The sequence below is a fragment of the Ochotona princeps genome, chromosome 10 (assembly GCF_030435755.1).
Source record: "Ochotona princeps isolate mOchPri1 chromosome 10, mOchPri1.hap1, whole genome shotgun sequence".
NCBI classification, from domain to species: Eukaryota; Metazoa; Chordata; class Mammalia; order Lagomorpha; family Ochotonidae; genus Ochotona; species Ochotona princeps.
The window spans coordinates 54,478,300-54,491,362 of record NC_080841.1 but is presented as its reverse complement, the minus strand read 5'-3'; the positions used below and the strand labels follow the sequence as shown (position 1 = coordinate 54,491,362).

At 45.1% G+C, this 13,063-nt stretch overlaps 1 protein-coding gene across 1 annotated transcript in view; it reads left to right on the top strand.

Moving 5' to 3' along the window:
• MCM10 (minichromosome maintenance 10 replication initiation factor) overlaps nt 1-13,063 on the top strand; it is a 26,925-nt gene extending 13,862 nt beyond the window's left edge. Inside the window, exons 9-18 of the mRNA XM_058669468.1 lie at nt 92-192; nt 1,093-1,203; nt 1,280-1,397; nt 4,009-4,237; nt 6,331-6,475; nt 7,289-7,407; nt 8,257-8,370; nt 9,579-9,724; nt 12,760-12,802; nt 12,894-13,063. Coding sequence (XP_058525451.1) covers nt 92-192; nt 1,093-1,203; nt 1,280-1,397; nt 4,009-4,237; nt 6,331-6,475; nt 7,289-7,407; nt 8,257-8,370; nt 9,579-9,724; nt 12,760-12,802; nt 12,894-12,977 — 1,210 coding nt within the window. The 3' untranslated portion in view covers nt 12,978-13,063. The remainder of the gene's footprint in view (nt 1-91; nt 193-1,092; nt 1,204-1,279; nt 1,398-4,008; nt 4,238-6,330; nt 6,476-7,288; nt 7,408-8,256; nt 8,371-9,578; nt 9,725-12,759; nt 12,803-12,893) is intronic.

Below are 13,063 nucleotides of genomic sequence, written 5' to 3'. Positions count from 1 at the left end.
TGGGGCTTTTGAGTATTTGACAGTTACTGAGCATTTGGGCCTCTGCCTCTGCAGAGCACTGACACTGAGTGGGTGACCTTTGTCATTTCAGGGCAGCTGCCGTGGCTCCCAAGAAGAAGATTCAGACCACGCTGACTAATCTGGTTGTGAAGGGCTCAGACTTGATCATTCAGGAAACACAACAAAAACTTGGTAATTTTGTTCCTCCGTACTAAAGGGACTGAAAATATCAACAACTTATATTTCCAAAGTTTAATTTTCCTATTGTATCTGGGTTAAGTATTTTTTATGGTTTATTTGAGAGATACAAATAGAAAGAGCTCCCGTTCACCAGTTCACATAGCAGCAGCCCACAACACCGAGGGCGAGGCCACTGTCCAAAGCTGATAGCCAAGAGCTTAACCCAGGTCTCCCATGTGAGTGAAAAGAATTCAGTGTATCAACCATCACTCTGTGTCCCAGAATGCACATTAGCTGGACACTGGAGTGAGGAACCGGGGCTGGCGATCAAACCCAGGTATTCTGATGTGAGATAGGTTCATCCTCACTGGTACACTAAATACTCCTGGGTCAGATTCTTAATGCCAACATTAGAAGAAGAGAAGGTCTCCCCCAACCATGTGAACTTGTGGTCAGAGCTTAGCATGTGCTCTCATCCATAGTGCATATTCTAGATGAATGCATGAAGTGACTCTGGTGGGCGTTATAGCACAAAGAATTGAGCAGCAACTTGGAACTCCCACATCAGAGCACCTGGTGATTCCTGCTAATGTGCCTGGGAAACACCAGATGATGACCCAGGTACTAAGGCTTCTTCTATCCAAGGAGAAGACCCAACTGGGATGCCTGGCTTCTGGCTTCAGCGCAGCTCAGCCATGACTACTATAGTCATTTGGGGAGTAAAGTCTTGAAAATAAATGACCCACATGAAAAAGACTCCCTCATATTTATTATATCTTTAATATCCTACTGGTGTGATTTTTTTTTTTTTTTTGTATCTTGACATTCCATGTCTTTCATTCACAGATGATTAAATTATGAGGTCAGGCTCTCTGAGTTGAGTCCTCTGAAGCTGATGTTTATGCATTTCAGGAATACCCCAGAAGAGCCTGTCTTGCTCTGAGGAGTTCAAGGAGTTGATGGACCTGCCAACGTTTGGCGCCAGGAACTTAAAGCAGCATTTTGCAAAAGCCAAGACTTCAGGTATAGTCAGCTTGTGTGGGTGCCTGGCTTCCCTTGGCCTCTCGGGGGTCCCTGCAGATGCGGGCTTGTGTTACAGGGATCATGGGGAGCCCCAAACCAGCCGTCCAGTCAATTTCAGCCTCAGCCCTCTTGAAGCAACAGAAGCAGCACATGTTGGAGATGAGGAAAAGGAAATCAGAGGAAATACAAAAACGGTAAGAATAATAAATTGATTATTCTCAGAAGACCTTTGGGGATTTTGAAAATAATTGCTTCGGATTTTGTTTTTTAAACTTTTGTTTTTTAAGGATGTATTTATTTATCCAACAGACATTGAGTTCTCTGGTTCACTCCCCAAACGACTACAATAGGTAAGGCTGGGCCAGGCTAAAGCCAGGAGCTTAGAACTCCATTTAAGTCTCCGTGTGAATGACAGGGGTCTAAGCCCATGGGCCATCTTCTGTTGTTTTCCCAGGGACATCAGCAGGGAGCTGGGTTGGAACTGTGATGGCCAGGACTTGAACCAACAATACCGTTTTAGGTATCAGCTGCAGCTTTACTTACTGCATTAGAACCCCAGCTCCGTAGTTACTTTTTTTTTTTAATTTTAAATAATTGTTAAATAATTCTTTCATAGCCCAAATAGCATTTAAGACTATATGGGAGCAAGCTTTTGGGCTAGCAGATAAGACACCTGTTTGAAGCCCTTTTCCCACATTATGTCCCTAGGTTCAATGCCTGACACAAGCTCCTGACTCCAACTTGCTGTTAATGCAAACTCCAGGGGGCAGCAGTGATGCTCGGGTAATTGAGTTCCTGCCACCCACGGGAGGAAACCTGGACTGAGTTCCCAACCTCTGCCTTTGCCCCATCTTGCAGAAATTTGAGGAATGAGCAAGTTGAAGAGAACTCTGTCTCTTTCTTGTTTCTCCATATAATTGTTTTAAGCTATAGGTCTCTACTTAGGCTAGTGACTGCTGAAACCAAATGATACAGGATAGAGTACTTGGCCCCATTATGGGAAAGGGAAAAGACTGAAATAGGAAGAGGCTTTTTGTCAAAGAGGAAAGCATTTATTGACCTTTGTCTCTTACTTCTTGCTAAGTCCATTTTTCCAATTCAGGTAAATATTTTTTAAAAATAGGTAGGGGCCTGATACGATAGCCTAGTGACTGAAGTCCTCACCTTACACACACTGGGATCCTATATGGGCACCGGTTCTAATCCCAGCAGTCCCACTTCCCATCCAGCTCCCTGCTTGTAGCCTGAGAAAGCAGTCGAGGACGGCTTAAGGCCTTAGGACCCTGCATCCGCATGGGAGACCTGGAAGAGGCTCCTGACTCCTGGCTTCGGATTGGCTCAACTCCAGCCATTGCAGCCACTTGGGGAGTGAATTAGCAGATGGAAAATCTTACTCTGTCTCTCCTCCTCTCTGTATATCTGATTTTCCAATAAAAATAATAAATATTGGGCTCGGCGGCGTGGCCTAGTGGCTAAGGCCCTCGCCTTGATCCCATATGGCCGCTGATTCTGATCCCGGCGGCTCCACTTCCTCCTCCTCTCAGTATATCTGACTTTGTAATAAAAATAAAATAAATCTTAAAAAAATAATAATAATAATAATAAATATTTTAAAAACAGAAAAAATAAGGTAAAAATTTAAAGTCACTTTAGAGACTTGGAGAATCAAGTAGAAATGGATGTGTAAGGTGACAAAGGTTCTTGCATTCAAGTTAAATACTGCTAAGAACTGCTTGCAGAAGCTCACTGTGCCATAAATACAGCATCCTCTTGGGCCCTTATGAAAACATTTGTGAGTTTGTTACCTGTATGTATTCATAACACAACTGTGTCAGCTAGGTTCAAGTTCATTCCAGTTTGACTCCAATGTCTAACCTCCGTGCTGTCCCAAGTCTCACCTCCTGAGAGGCAGGGGGTTCCAGGGAAGGGAAAGTCAACTGTAAGTCGAAGAGAACTCCTCGGAGAAAATAAGAGAATGAGTGTCTAGTAAGTTAGTGGAAAGTGCTGATAGGATAACTCTAGATATCTAGGGTATCTCATGTGCCTCCAGATGCCATAAATATATATAAGGACATTAAAATGCATATGGGATGTGGGTATTGTGAGAAAAAGCACTTTGTCAGAAAGAATTACAGTTTGAAATTTCTCATAATTTTCCTGATCAAAAAAACAGATCTTGGGGCGTTGGTTTGTCTGTTGCTGATGGGCACTTGGCATGCTCAACAGAGCTCGCAAGAATATTGGCTAGAGTCACCTGACACTTGGCCTGTGTCTGTCACTCAAGAACATTGTAATTTTGGGCCTTAATTTTTCATCTATACTGAGAGGATTTCTGAAGGTTTGTTTTTAAGTAACCCTTAAAACTGTATTTAAAAATGATCATGGTACAGGTTACAGTGCTTTCCTGTTAAGGACTTCCAACTGGATCACATGTATGGTCTCTGCATAGAATGAATTAAAATGCAGAGATGGAGTGAATTCCTGAAGTCTTAGCACTGATTACACATCCCAGCTTCTGCCATGTGAGCTATAGACAGCTTCCATTGAAGAATTACTTGGTAAAGCAATAGTCAGTTCCAACGTGGTAGAACAGTTATAGCTTATTCAGTGGAAAATTAAATGACCAGAGTTACTGATCTTATAGTGTGCTAATTTGAATTTGTATCTAAACAGCAGGAGCTAGTTATCACTGGTCACCAACATGTGGCCTGCATTCTCCCGGTTCAATCTGAGTTCTGGAGAGGTGGTTTTCATATTTGTGAAATACTGTTTGCATATTTCGTCACTTTCTATTCCTTTGTAAAGCTTTCTCCAAAGCTCAAGTGAGGTCACGAGCCCAGCTGTGCCATCCTCGTCCCAACAGCCGCCTGCTCAGTCTCCACGGGTGGAGGCCAAATTCCCACGGCTGGAAGGAGCCCCAGGCACACAGACGCCAAGACTTGGACGGGGCATCTCCGAAGGAGATGATGTTCTGTTTTTTGACGAATCACCACCTCCAAAACCAAAACTAAGTGCTTTAGCAGAAGCCAAAAAGGTAACTGGCATATGTTCTTTTTGTTTTGTGTATATGTGTGTCTTTTAAGCTCTGTTAATTTATTTTGAAAGAGTTACTGAAAGAGCAGTAGAGACAGAGATCCTCCATCCACTGGTTCACTTCAGATGGCCACAACTGCCACTGCCAGACCAGGCCCAAACCAGGAGCCAGGAGCTTCATCTAGGTCTCCCATCTGGGAGGCAGGGGGACAGTTAGGCTATCCTCTGTTGCTTTTCCCAGTCCATTAGCAGGGAGCTGAATTGGAAGAGCAGGTGAGATTCAAACTGGAGTCCATATGGGATGCCATTATCAGAGATACCAGCTCTACGTGCTGCCACAGTGCTGGTCCTAGCATCTGCTCTTTTTAACGCTTTGCATCTTGTGAGACATCCCTGAGTTTCAAACACAAGGTTCTATGGCTGGGAAAGGTGGTCACCTAATCACTATTTAGCAATCCACGATCATTACGGTCAAAGCAATGTATAATGACAGTGGTGTCAAATACCACCTTTACTCTAATCTGGGAAAGTTAGTGCCGTTTTTCCACAGTTTCCTACCAGGCTGAAGGATGCATCCTCAGGGAAGATGTTGATTTTCGGGTGGAAACCCTGACATTAGGGATAAGTTCTTAGAATTGTTGAGGCAAGACCATACAGTAGAAGTTTAGCGTGTCTTTGAAAGAAGTCTCCTGGGCCATGCATGGTAGTGCAGCACACTAAACTGTGATTTGTGATGCCCACATCGTACATTGTGGTGCTGGTTAGAGTTCTGGCTGCTTTGCTTCTGACGCAGCTTGCTGCTGATGTGCCCAGGGAGACAGCTGATGGAGACTCAATCACTTAGGTTGCTGCCATTCAACAGAGGAGACATGGATATCCTGAGTCCTGGCTTAGCCCTCATCCAGCTTGGCTATTTCAGGCATTTGGGGAAGTAAACCAGCAGGTGTAAGATATGTCTGTCTCTCTCTCTCAGTGGAAGAACTCTCTCTCACTGTTTTTCATTTGTTCTGCCTTTCAAGTATGTGAGGATAAATAAATGAACATTTGAGAAACAAATCTTACACAGAATTCCAGTGTTTTGACAGTTGGTAGCTAAGTAGTTCTGGCCAATGTGGGGACACGCAGCCTCATCTGTGCACTTCCTGTGGTCCCTGCCTTGTGGCTTGCTTACCCTCCAGCTAGCAGCATAACCCAACTATAGCAATAATAATAATAGTGTTATGAGTACTGACAATTGCACATATTGATTAATATTACTGTCCGTGCTGAGCTGTTTACTGTGTACAGGAACATGCTTAGCATGCCCTGTATCATTTCATCCACACAGCCATGACCTTAGAAGAGAGGTCATTTGAAAATATCCCATTTGAGGCTCAGAAGTGCAGTGGCTTCCCTGAGATCACAAACTAGTCATAGCAGAGCTAGAGTTCTGTCCTAATTCAGTCTGTCTAAAGCTTCCACATGCTATTACTGTTACTTTATTGATCTAGGAACTTAGTTCATCTGTTAAACTATTTCAATAAGCTGAGACTTTATTCATCAATTTATAAGAGTTGACCTATCTCCAATGCTATTAAATATTAATAATTGTTTTAATGCTAGATAAAATGAATGTGTGTGTGCATGCTTATTACATACCTATGCGTATATATAAAGAATTATTTGGGTATTTTAAAAGCAAAATGACAGAGATATCTTCCACTTCTACCTAATATGCCTGTAATACCCAAGTGAGGCCAGCTTGGACCCCCATCTAGATCTCAAACATGGATGGCAAGAATTCAAGTACTTGGACTGTCACATGCTGGGACCCAGGGTACCTTGGCAGCAAGCTAGATCAGAAGTACTGAGTAATCAGGACTTGAACTTGGCACCCCAGTGTGGGATTTGAGCATCCCAGGTGGAACTTTAACAACAACCATCCCAGAATGAAGACGTGTTCTGCCTGTTTCTTTTCAAGAACAGCCAGTGTTCTCTTGTTCATAAATAGAATGAGGTATAGGGTTAAAGAAAGGTATCAGCTGTGTTTTTATATTTCCAGTTTGTTTTGTATTTCTAACTCCTTTTTTTTTTTTCTTTTTTTTTTTTTGCTAGTTAGCCGCTATTGCCAAGTTGAGGACAAAAGGCCAGGTTCTTACAAAAACAGACCCAAACAGCATTAAAAGGAAGCAGAAAGACTGCCAGGACATCCTGGAGGTAAAGGAGCGTGTGGAAAGGAGCACCGTGTTCTCGCCTGAAGGTACTGCCGTTCCAAGTGAGCCGTGGGGAAGAGGGACTGTTGATGTGGGAAGTGTCCTGAACCACAGTCAGGCCCGGAATCAAGTCATTATTTGACTTCCTTCTTCCTCAGCACACCTAAACAGAATTTCTGCAGCTGGAACTGACTGTCTCTGAAGTTGACAGTGTCATTTTAAAATCAGAATTATGTTGTTATTACTGAGTACTATAACTGCTCCATATTTTAATGTCAGAGCTGCTAATCCAGTGCTAAGGATCGAGCCCATCACGCCATATTCTACACTCTACTTCCTGGTTCGCTTCAAAGCTTTCTCCTGCTGGTTCCAAGTCAAGTTTTAAGGGCCTGGAAGAGAGAGAAAAGGAAAGGGGGAAAGGTTGAATCGGTACAGACTGGCTTTCTAAAAGTGCCTTATGGGCCCGGCGCAGTAGTCCTCACCTTGCATGCACCGGGATACCATATTGGCGCCAATTCATGTGCTGGCTGCTCCACTTGCCATCCAGCTCCCTGCTTGTGGCCTGGGAAAGCAGTCGAGGACGGCCCAAAGCCTTGGGACCCTGCACCCACGTGGGAAACCCAGAAGAGGCTCCTGGTTCCTGGTTTCGGATCAGCTCTGCTGTGGCTATCGTGGCCACTTGGGGAGTGAATCAGTGAACAGAAACTCTTTCTCTCTGTCTCTTCTTCTCTCTGTAAATCTGTCTTTCCCATAAAAATAAATCTTATATATATGTATACCCTTTGCAAATAGTGAATTTATTTAAAAAAATAAATAAATAAAAGTGCCTTATCAGCTAACATTATTCTTGTGTGTTGTAGCAGAGGATGAACTAGAGCCTGCTATGAAAAAAAGGAGAGAGCAGCTTGCCTACCTGGAATCTGAGGAATTTCAGCAAATTTTCAAAGCTAAATCGAAGCACAGTGACATCCTGAAAGAGGTAAGAGCCCAGAACACATAGGATGGTATCGACACCCTCAACCCCAGGGTGCTTTATTAGGACCAAGAACCCATTTGTTTGACGTAAACCAAGCGGTTGCACCCAGAAGTCACATGGAATAAGTAGTACCCCCTTGAAGGTCCACAGGACTGGTCCATAAATGCAGATCCCATAGCATCCCTCGTCCCCACCAGCAGCCCAGGTAGTAGTCTGTTTCTGTAGGGGCAATAAGCGTCTCTTGTCACTTAGCAAATAACTGATGATGGTGGCATATCATATCTTTTCGCCAGACTTGAAAGGGAAGTAGGAGTGAGCCTCTTCCTTGCCTCTTGTAACCAAAGGCCCTGGACCCTGTGTGGCTGTGCTAACTCACTTAGCTGTACCTGGGCTCTGCCCAAAGACTGTCTTCACATTTATTCTGTTGTTCCAAATGCCCAGGACATGCTCCTGCCACATTTATGATCTGAGGACAAGTGAAATACTGGGCATTTGTCGCTCAGAAGGCCTTACAGTCCTTCCATGTATATGAAAGGTCCATCCACTTCAAGCAGCAGAAATAACTACCTGTGGTACTTACTGGGTGTCGTGACGCTGAACAATGCTGTGTAGTGTTCACCCAGTGCTTTTGTGTCTTCTTTCAGGGCCTTTTTTTTTTTCCCACACTTACCATCCACCATCTTTGGTGACTCTGAGGTACTCTCTGCAATCCTCCACCTTTTAGCTTGCCTCTTCAGTTCGGTTTTGGTTGTTACTGAATCATTTCTATCACTATATTACATTAGCCTTAATGAATGGCCTGAGGAAACCTCGGGATCAGGATGCGATACCCTTTACGCCTTGTCATTCCAGGCAGAAGCTGAGCTGCAGGAACGCTACTTCGAGCCACTGGTGAAGAAGGAACAAATGGAAGAAAAGATGAGAAGCATCAGGGAAGTGAAGTGCCGAGTCGTGACATGCAAGACGGTGAGTGAGGCCATGGCCCATTTCACGCTGGAGTGACTCAGCAGGACCCCTGGGACTTGTGATAGGCTGGAGGCCAGGCAGTGTGGCACAGCCCCGCGTCTGGCTTCCTGCCTGGCTTGGCTGCTGAGTCCTGTTGGTGAAGTGTTTGCTGCAGAGAGTACCTTCATTTGGCTACAACTCCCAACTCCCTGCCTTGACTGCGGAATGCGCCTTGGTCGTAGCACTTTCTCAGCTTCCTTTGTGCTCCTCACCCTCCTCCCATCTGCAAAGCCAGCCATAGTAGGTTGAGCTGTCACATCAAACCCCTGCCAGCCAACCCCATCCTGTCCTCTTTCCACCACAGAGGACTCTTAGGGTTGCACTGGGCCCCTACCCAAAGAATTCAGAGTAATTCCCCTGTCTTAAGTTCCACTGATAAGCATTCTTGATTCTGCCTGCTACACACATTCCTTCCCCTCTGCCACATAAAGTTAAGACAGAGGTTCTGGGAAACAGAATGTTGGCCTCTTCCTTATCAAGATGGGAACCTTGTTTTTGCCAAGGACCTTTTGGATGTTTAGAAATCATTCACAGGACATAGAAGACTATCCATTTAAAAATTAACTTGCTGTGGACTTGCAAGTCCCATCTGTAATTGCCTTGGCAGGACCAGACAAGATAATTTCCTGACCTTTGTGCCACCCACAGGCCATATGTTCCCTGTTCCTGGGTCATTGAGTTTACCAAGATCTGTAGTAACTTACCTAGACTCACTATAATTAGCAGAGATCGCTTGGCAGTCTCCTGGCACCTGGTACAGCCTGCCCCCACCACTTTCTGTTATCTTTAAAAGTTAATTACAGAGTATGTCTGTTTTGGTTTATGACCTTTTCATAGATCTTGTGAGAGAAAGAGCTACTATGTAATCACCGAATGCCCTTAATGGACCAACCTCAGCTTTTTTCGAGATTTCTAATACTTCTATTCCTCTGCCTTTACTGTGTGTCTCCAGACCTGGCCTGAATTTGAGATAAACATGAGCTAAAGTGTTACAGTATCAGAAAAAGTTGAGAAAGGCCCTGAGGTCACTGCAGCTAGAAGACAAGGTGGTCAAGTCCACAGCAAGGTTCTGGACAGGAGCAAAGGAACAGATTGTCCCAGAGTAGATTTGTGGCAGAGCCAGGTAATGGTGCTTCTGGAAAGTTCCTCACACATGTGTGTGTGTGCAGTGCTCTTACACGCATTTCAAGCCTCTGGACACCTGCATCAGCGAGCAGCACGACTACCACTGGCATGATGGTCTGAAGAGGTTTTTCAAGTGTCCCTGTGGAAACAGAAGTATCTCCCTCGACAGACTCCCCAAGAAGCACTGCAGGTATGAGGGCTACCTGGGGTGCTTCGTGCCCCTCTTTTGCAAGTGCCTGTTGTACAAGGCTGTGCCCCCACAACACTGGACAGTTGTGCCATGGTGATTTCCTCTTTTAATGCACAAATTCCTTTAATTAATGCGTTGGGGAGTGGGAAGCAGCACTGTGGTACAACCACAGCCGGTAATGCCAGCATCCCATGTGGGTACTGGTTCGGGTCCTGGCCATTCCACTTCTAATCCAGCTGCCCACTGATGCACCTAGGAAAACAGTGGAAGATGACCCAAGTCCTTGGGCCCCTGCACGCACTCGGGAGACCCAGAAGAAGCTTCTGGCGTTTGGTCTGGCTCAGCCTCAGTCACTGGAGCCATTTGAGGAGTGAACCAGTTGATGGAAGCGCTCTCTCTCTCTCTTCCCCCCCCGGCCTTCTCTCCCACTCTACCCCCATCTCTCTCTCTAGGAAGGTAACTCTGCCTTGCAAATAAGTAAATCTTAAAAAGAGAGATAAATAGGGTTTTTGCTTGTATATTCTCATATGAGTTAGACTTGTTATTTTCTTTCCTTGCATTGGCCTCACCTGGTTTTTTAGAACCAGGTTTATTTGAGCCTCATAGAGTGAATTGGACAGCTTCCAGAAACAATTCATATTAAATACTTTTTTAAGGATTTATTTATTTGAAATGCAGAGTGACAGAGAGAAATATGAAAGAGAGAGAGCTCTGTCTGCTCTTTCAGTCCCCAATATTCACAATAGCCAGGGCTGTCATGCTGATTTCCCATTCATATGCCAAAGCCCAGGCACTAGGGACATCTTCCTCTGCTTTTCCCAGGTGCATTAACAGGGAGCTGGACCAGAGGTGCAGCAGATGAGACTAACCAGCACCCATTTGAGATGCCAGCATCACAGGCAGCAACTTAATACACTTCACCACTACAGTGACCCAACAGTTATTTCTTAAAAGTTAGTAAATCTGAGGACCAGCACAGTGGCATAGCCTGCTGATCCTCCACCAACGGTGTTGGCATCCCATATGAGTGCTGGTTGGAGTCTTATCTGCTTCACTTCTGATCCAGCTTCCTGTTTATGGCCTAGGAAAGTAGTCCAGGTTGGCTCAAGGCCTACCCACATGGAGAAGGAAGCAAGGTGCCTTTCAGTCAGCAGGTGGCAGTGTTGTTTTTGTAACAGCACCTCCTAGGGACTTTCCCTGGCCAGTTTTTGGTTTGATTTTTGGGCGGTTTGTGGGGTTTTGTGTCTGTATGTTTTGGAGTGTGTATATGTGTATGTTTTAAGATTTACTTATCTTAAGGCAGAATTACAGACAGATATCTTCCGTCTTTGGTTAAATACCCAAGTGGGCCCATTGGCTTTGGCCAGGCCAAGCTGAAGCCAGAAGCTTCATCCAGGTCTCAGTGTCAAGGACTCGGGCAATCTATAGAAGACCAGATATTAACGGCAGTTGGCTTTGAGGGCCAGGAGATTGGTCACTACTGCTCAGTTCCACTTACAGTAGCAGAGCAGCCATGGCTAATGCACAAACAAATGCGCATGGCTGTGTTCAAATTCCATCTTATTTGCAGTAGTTGGGTGTTTGACCTGGCAGTTAAGATGCTGACTGGGGGCCCAACGGGATAGCCTAGTGGCTAAATCCTCACCTTGCGTATACTAGGATCCCATATGGTTGCTAGTTTGTGTCCTGGCTGTTCCACTTCCCATCCAGTTTCCTACTTGTGGCCTGAGAAAACAGTGGAGGATGATGGCCCAAAAGCCTTGGGACTTGACACGCACATGGGAGAGACAGAAAAGGCTCCTGGCACCTGGCTTCAGATCAACTTGGCTGCAGCTGTTGCAGCTACATGGGGAGTGAATCAGCAGATGGAAGATCTTTTATCTCCTCTCTGTAAATCTGACTTTCCAAGAAAAATAAATAAATAAATCTTAAGGAAGGAAGGATGCTGATTGGGACGCCCACATTTGGTTTCTGACTGCAGCTTCTGCTCGTGTGCACCCTGGGAAGGAGAAGATGATCGATTCACACAATTTTGGTCCCTGCCTCCCGCTCCGGGAGTTCCTGGCTTTGGCCTGACTTAGTCCTGGCTGCTGTAAGCATTCAGGGGGTAAACCAGCAACTGGAAACGCAGTCTCTCTGCCTTTCAAATAATTGAAAATAGTAAATAAAATTATTTTTCAAACTTTATTTACAAAAGCATATGGCAGGCTGCATTTGGGTCCTAGTTGGCTGGCTCCTGACTAGAGAAGGTTCTTTTCTCCCTATTACACCCCCACCCCCAATAATGCTGTCATTGACCTTCAGGTGAGCTACTCAAGCCTGGAAGGTTATGAGGCAGTCTGCAGCAGGGTAAAGTGGTGACGGAGAAGACCAGGGCCAAAGTAACTGGATGCTGATGCTCAGAACAGACACAGCATCCTAGCAAAACAGAAAGGAGAATTCTCCCTGGCTCCTGCCCAAACGCTGTAAGACCCAGGGGTGCCGAAAGGCATACTGAGTTGTCTTCTTCCTTTCTTCCCTTCAGGGTGAATAGACCTTGTAGGTGGGCAGCTTCCCTGGCAATATCCACATCCTTTCTCAGGGACAGAGTTGCCCACTGCGTTGAAAATGCAAACTAGAGTCTTTAGGCCCTTTGAATAATAAAAGTAAAATCTGGTTATGGAGAAAAAGGTAGAAGGAAGCTCCAGACCAGAAACTTTTCTTTTAGCTCTAAATACGAAACCATGAGCCACCTTGCATCAGAGGCTGGCTCCCTCTGTCTGTCTCATCTCAGCATCACTAATGGAAACATCTACCTGTAGTGCTCACAGCCCTGTTGAACCATCATGTGACACTCCATCTTTCTGGTCCCTTAGGAATTTGAAGGTAGTGTCTCAAGTCACTGAAGTGTTAGAGCATAACCTCCTATCTGGCCCATGATGTCAGGATCTGTGTGAACCCCAGAGGATTCTGTCCCAAGCACAGTAAGCACCATTGTCGCTGTGCATGGGCTCACACTTTCCCACTGGGTAAAGCCCTCTCTTCTTCTTTTTCAGTAACTGTGGCCTCTACAAATGGGAACGGGATGGAATGCTAAAGGTATGTCCTTTGCATACCACTTTATGATTAATGTTAGTTACACATGCCAATAATATTGAGCTGTTTCTCATTTATGTTTCCATTCTGCTAGGAAAAGACTGGTCCAAAGATAGGAGGAGAAACCCTGTTACCCAGAGGAGAAGAGCATGCCAAATTTCTGAACAGCCTTAAGTAACCCTTACTTCAGATGTTTTCCCACAAGCCAGCCAGCTTCCTATGTTCTGGATTGCTCAGAAGAAGAGATCCAGTTGAGCCCTCGGG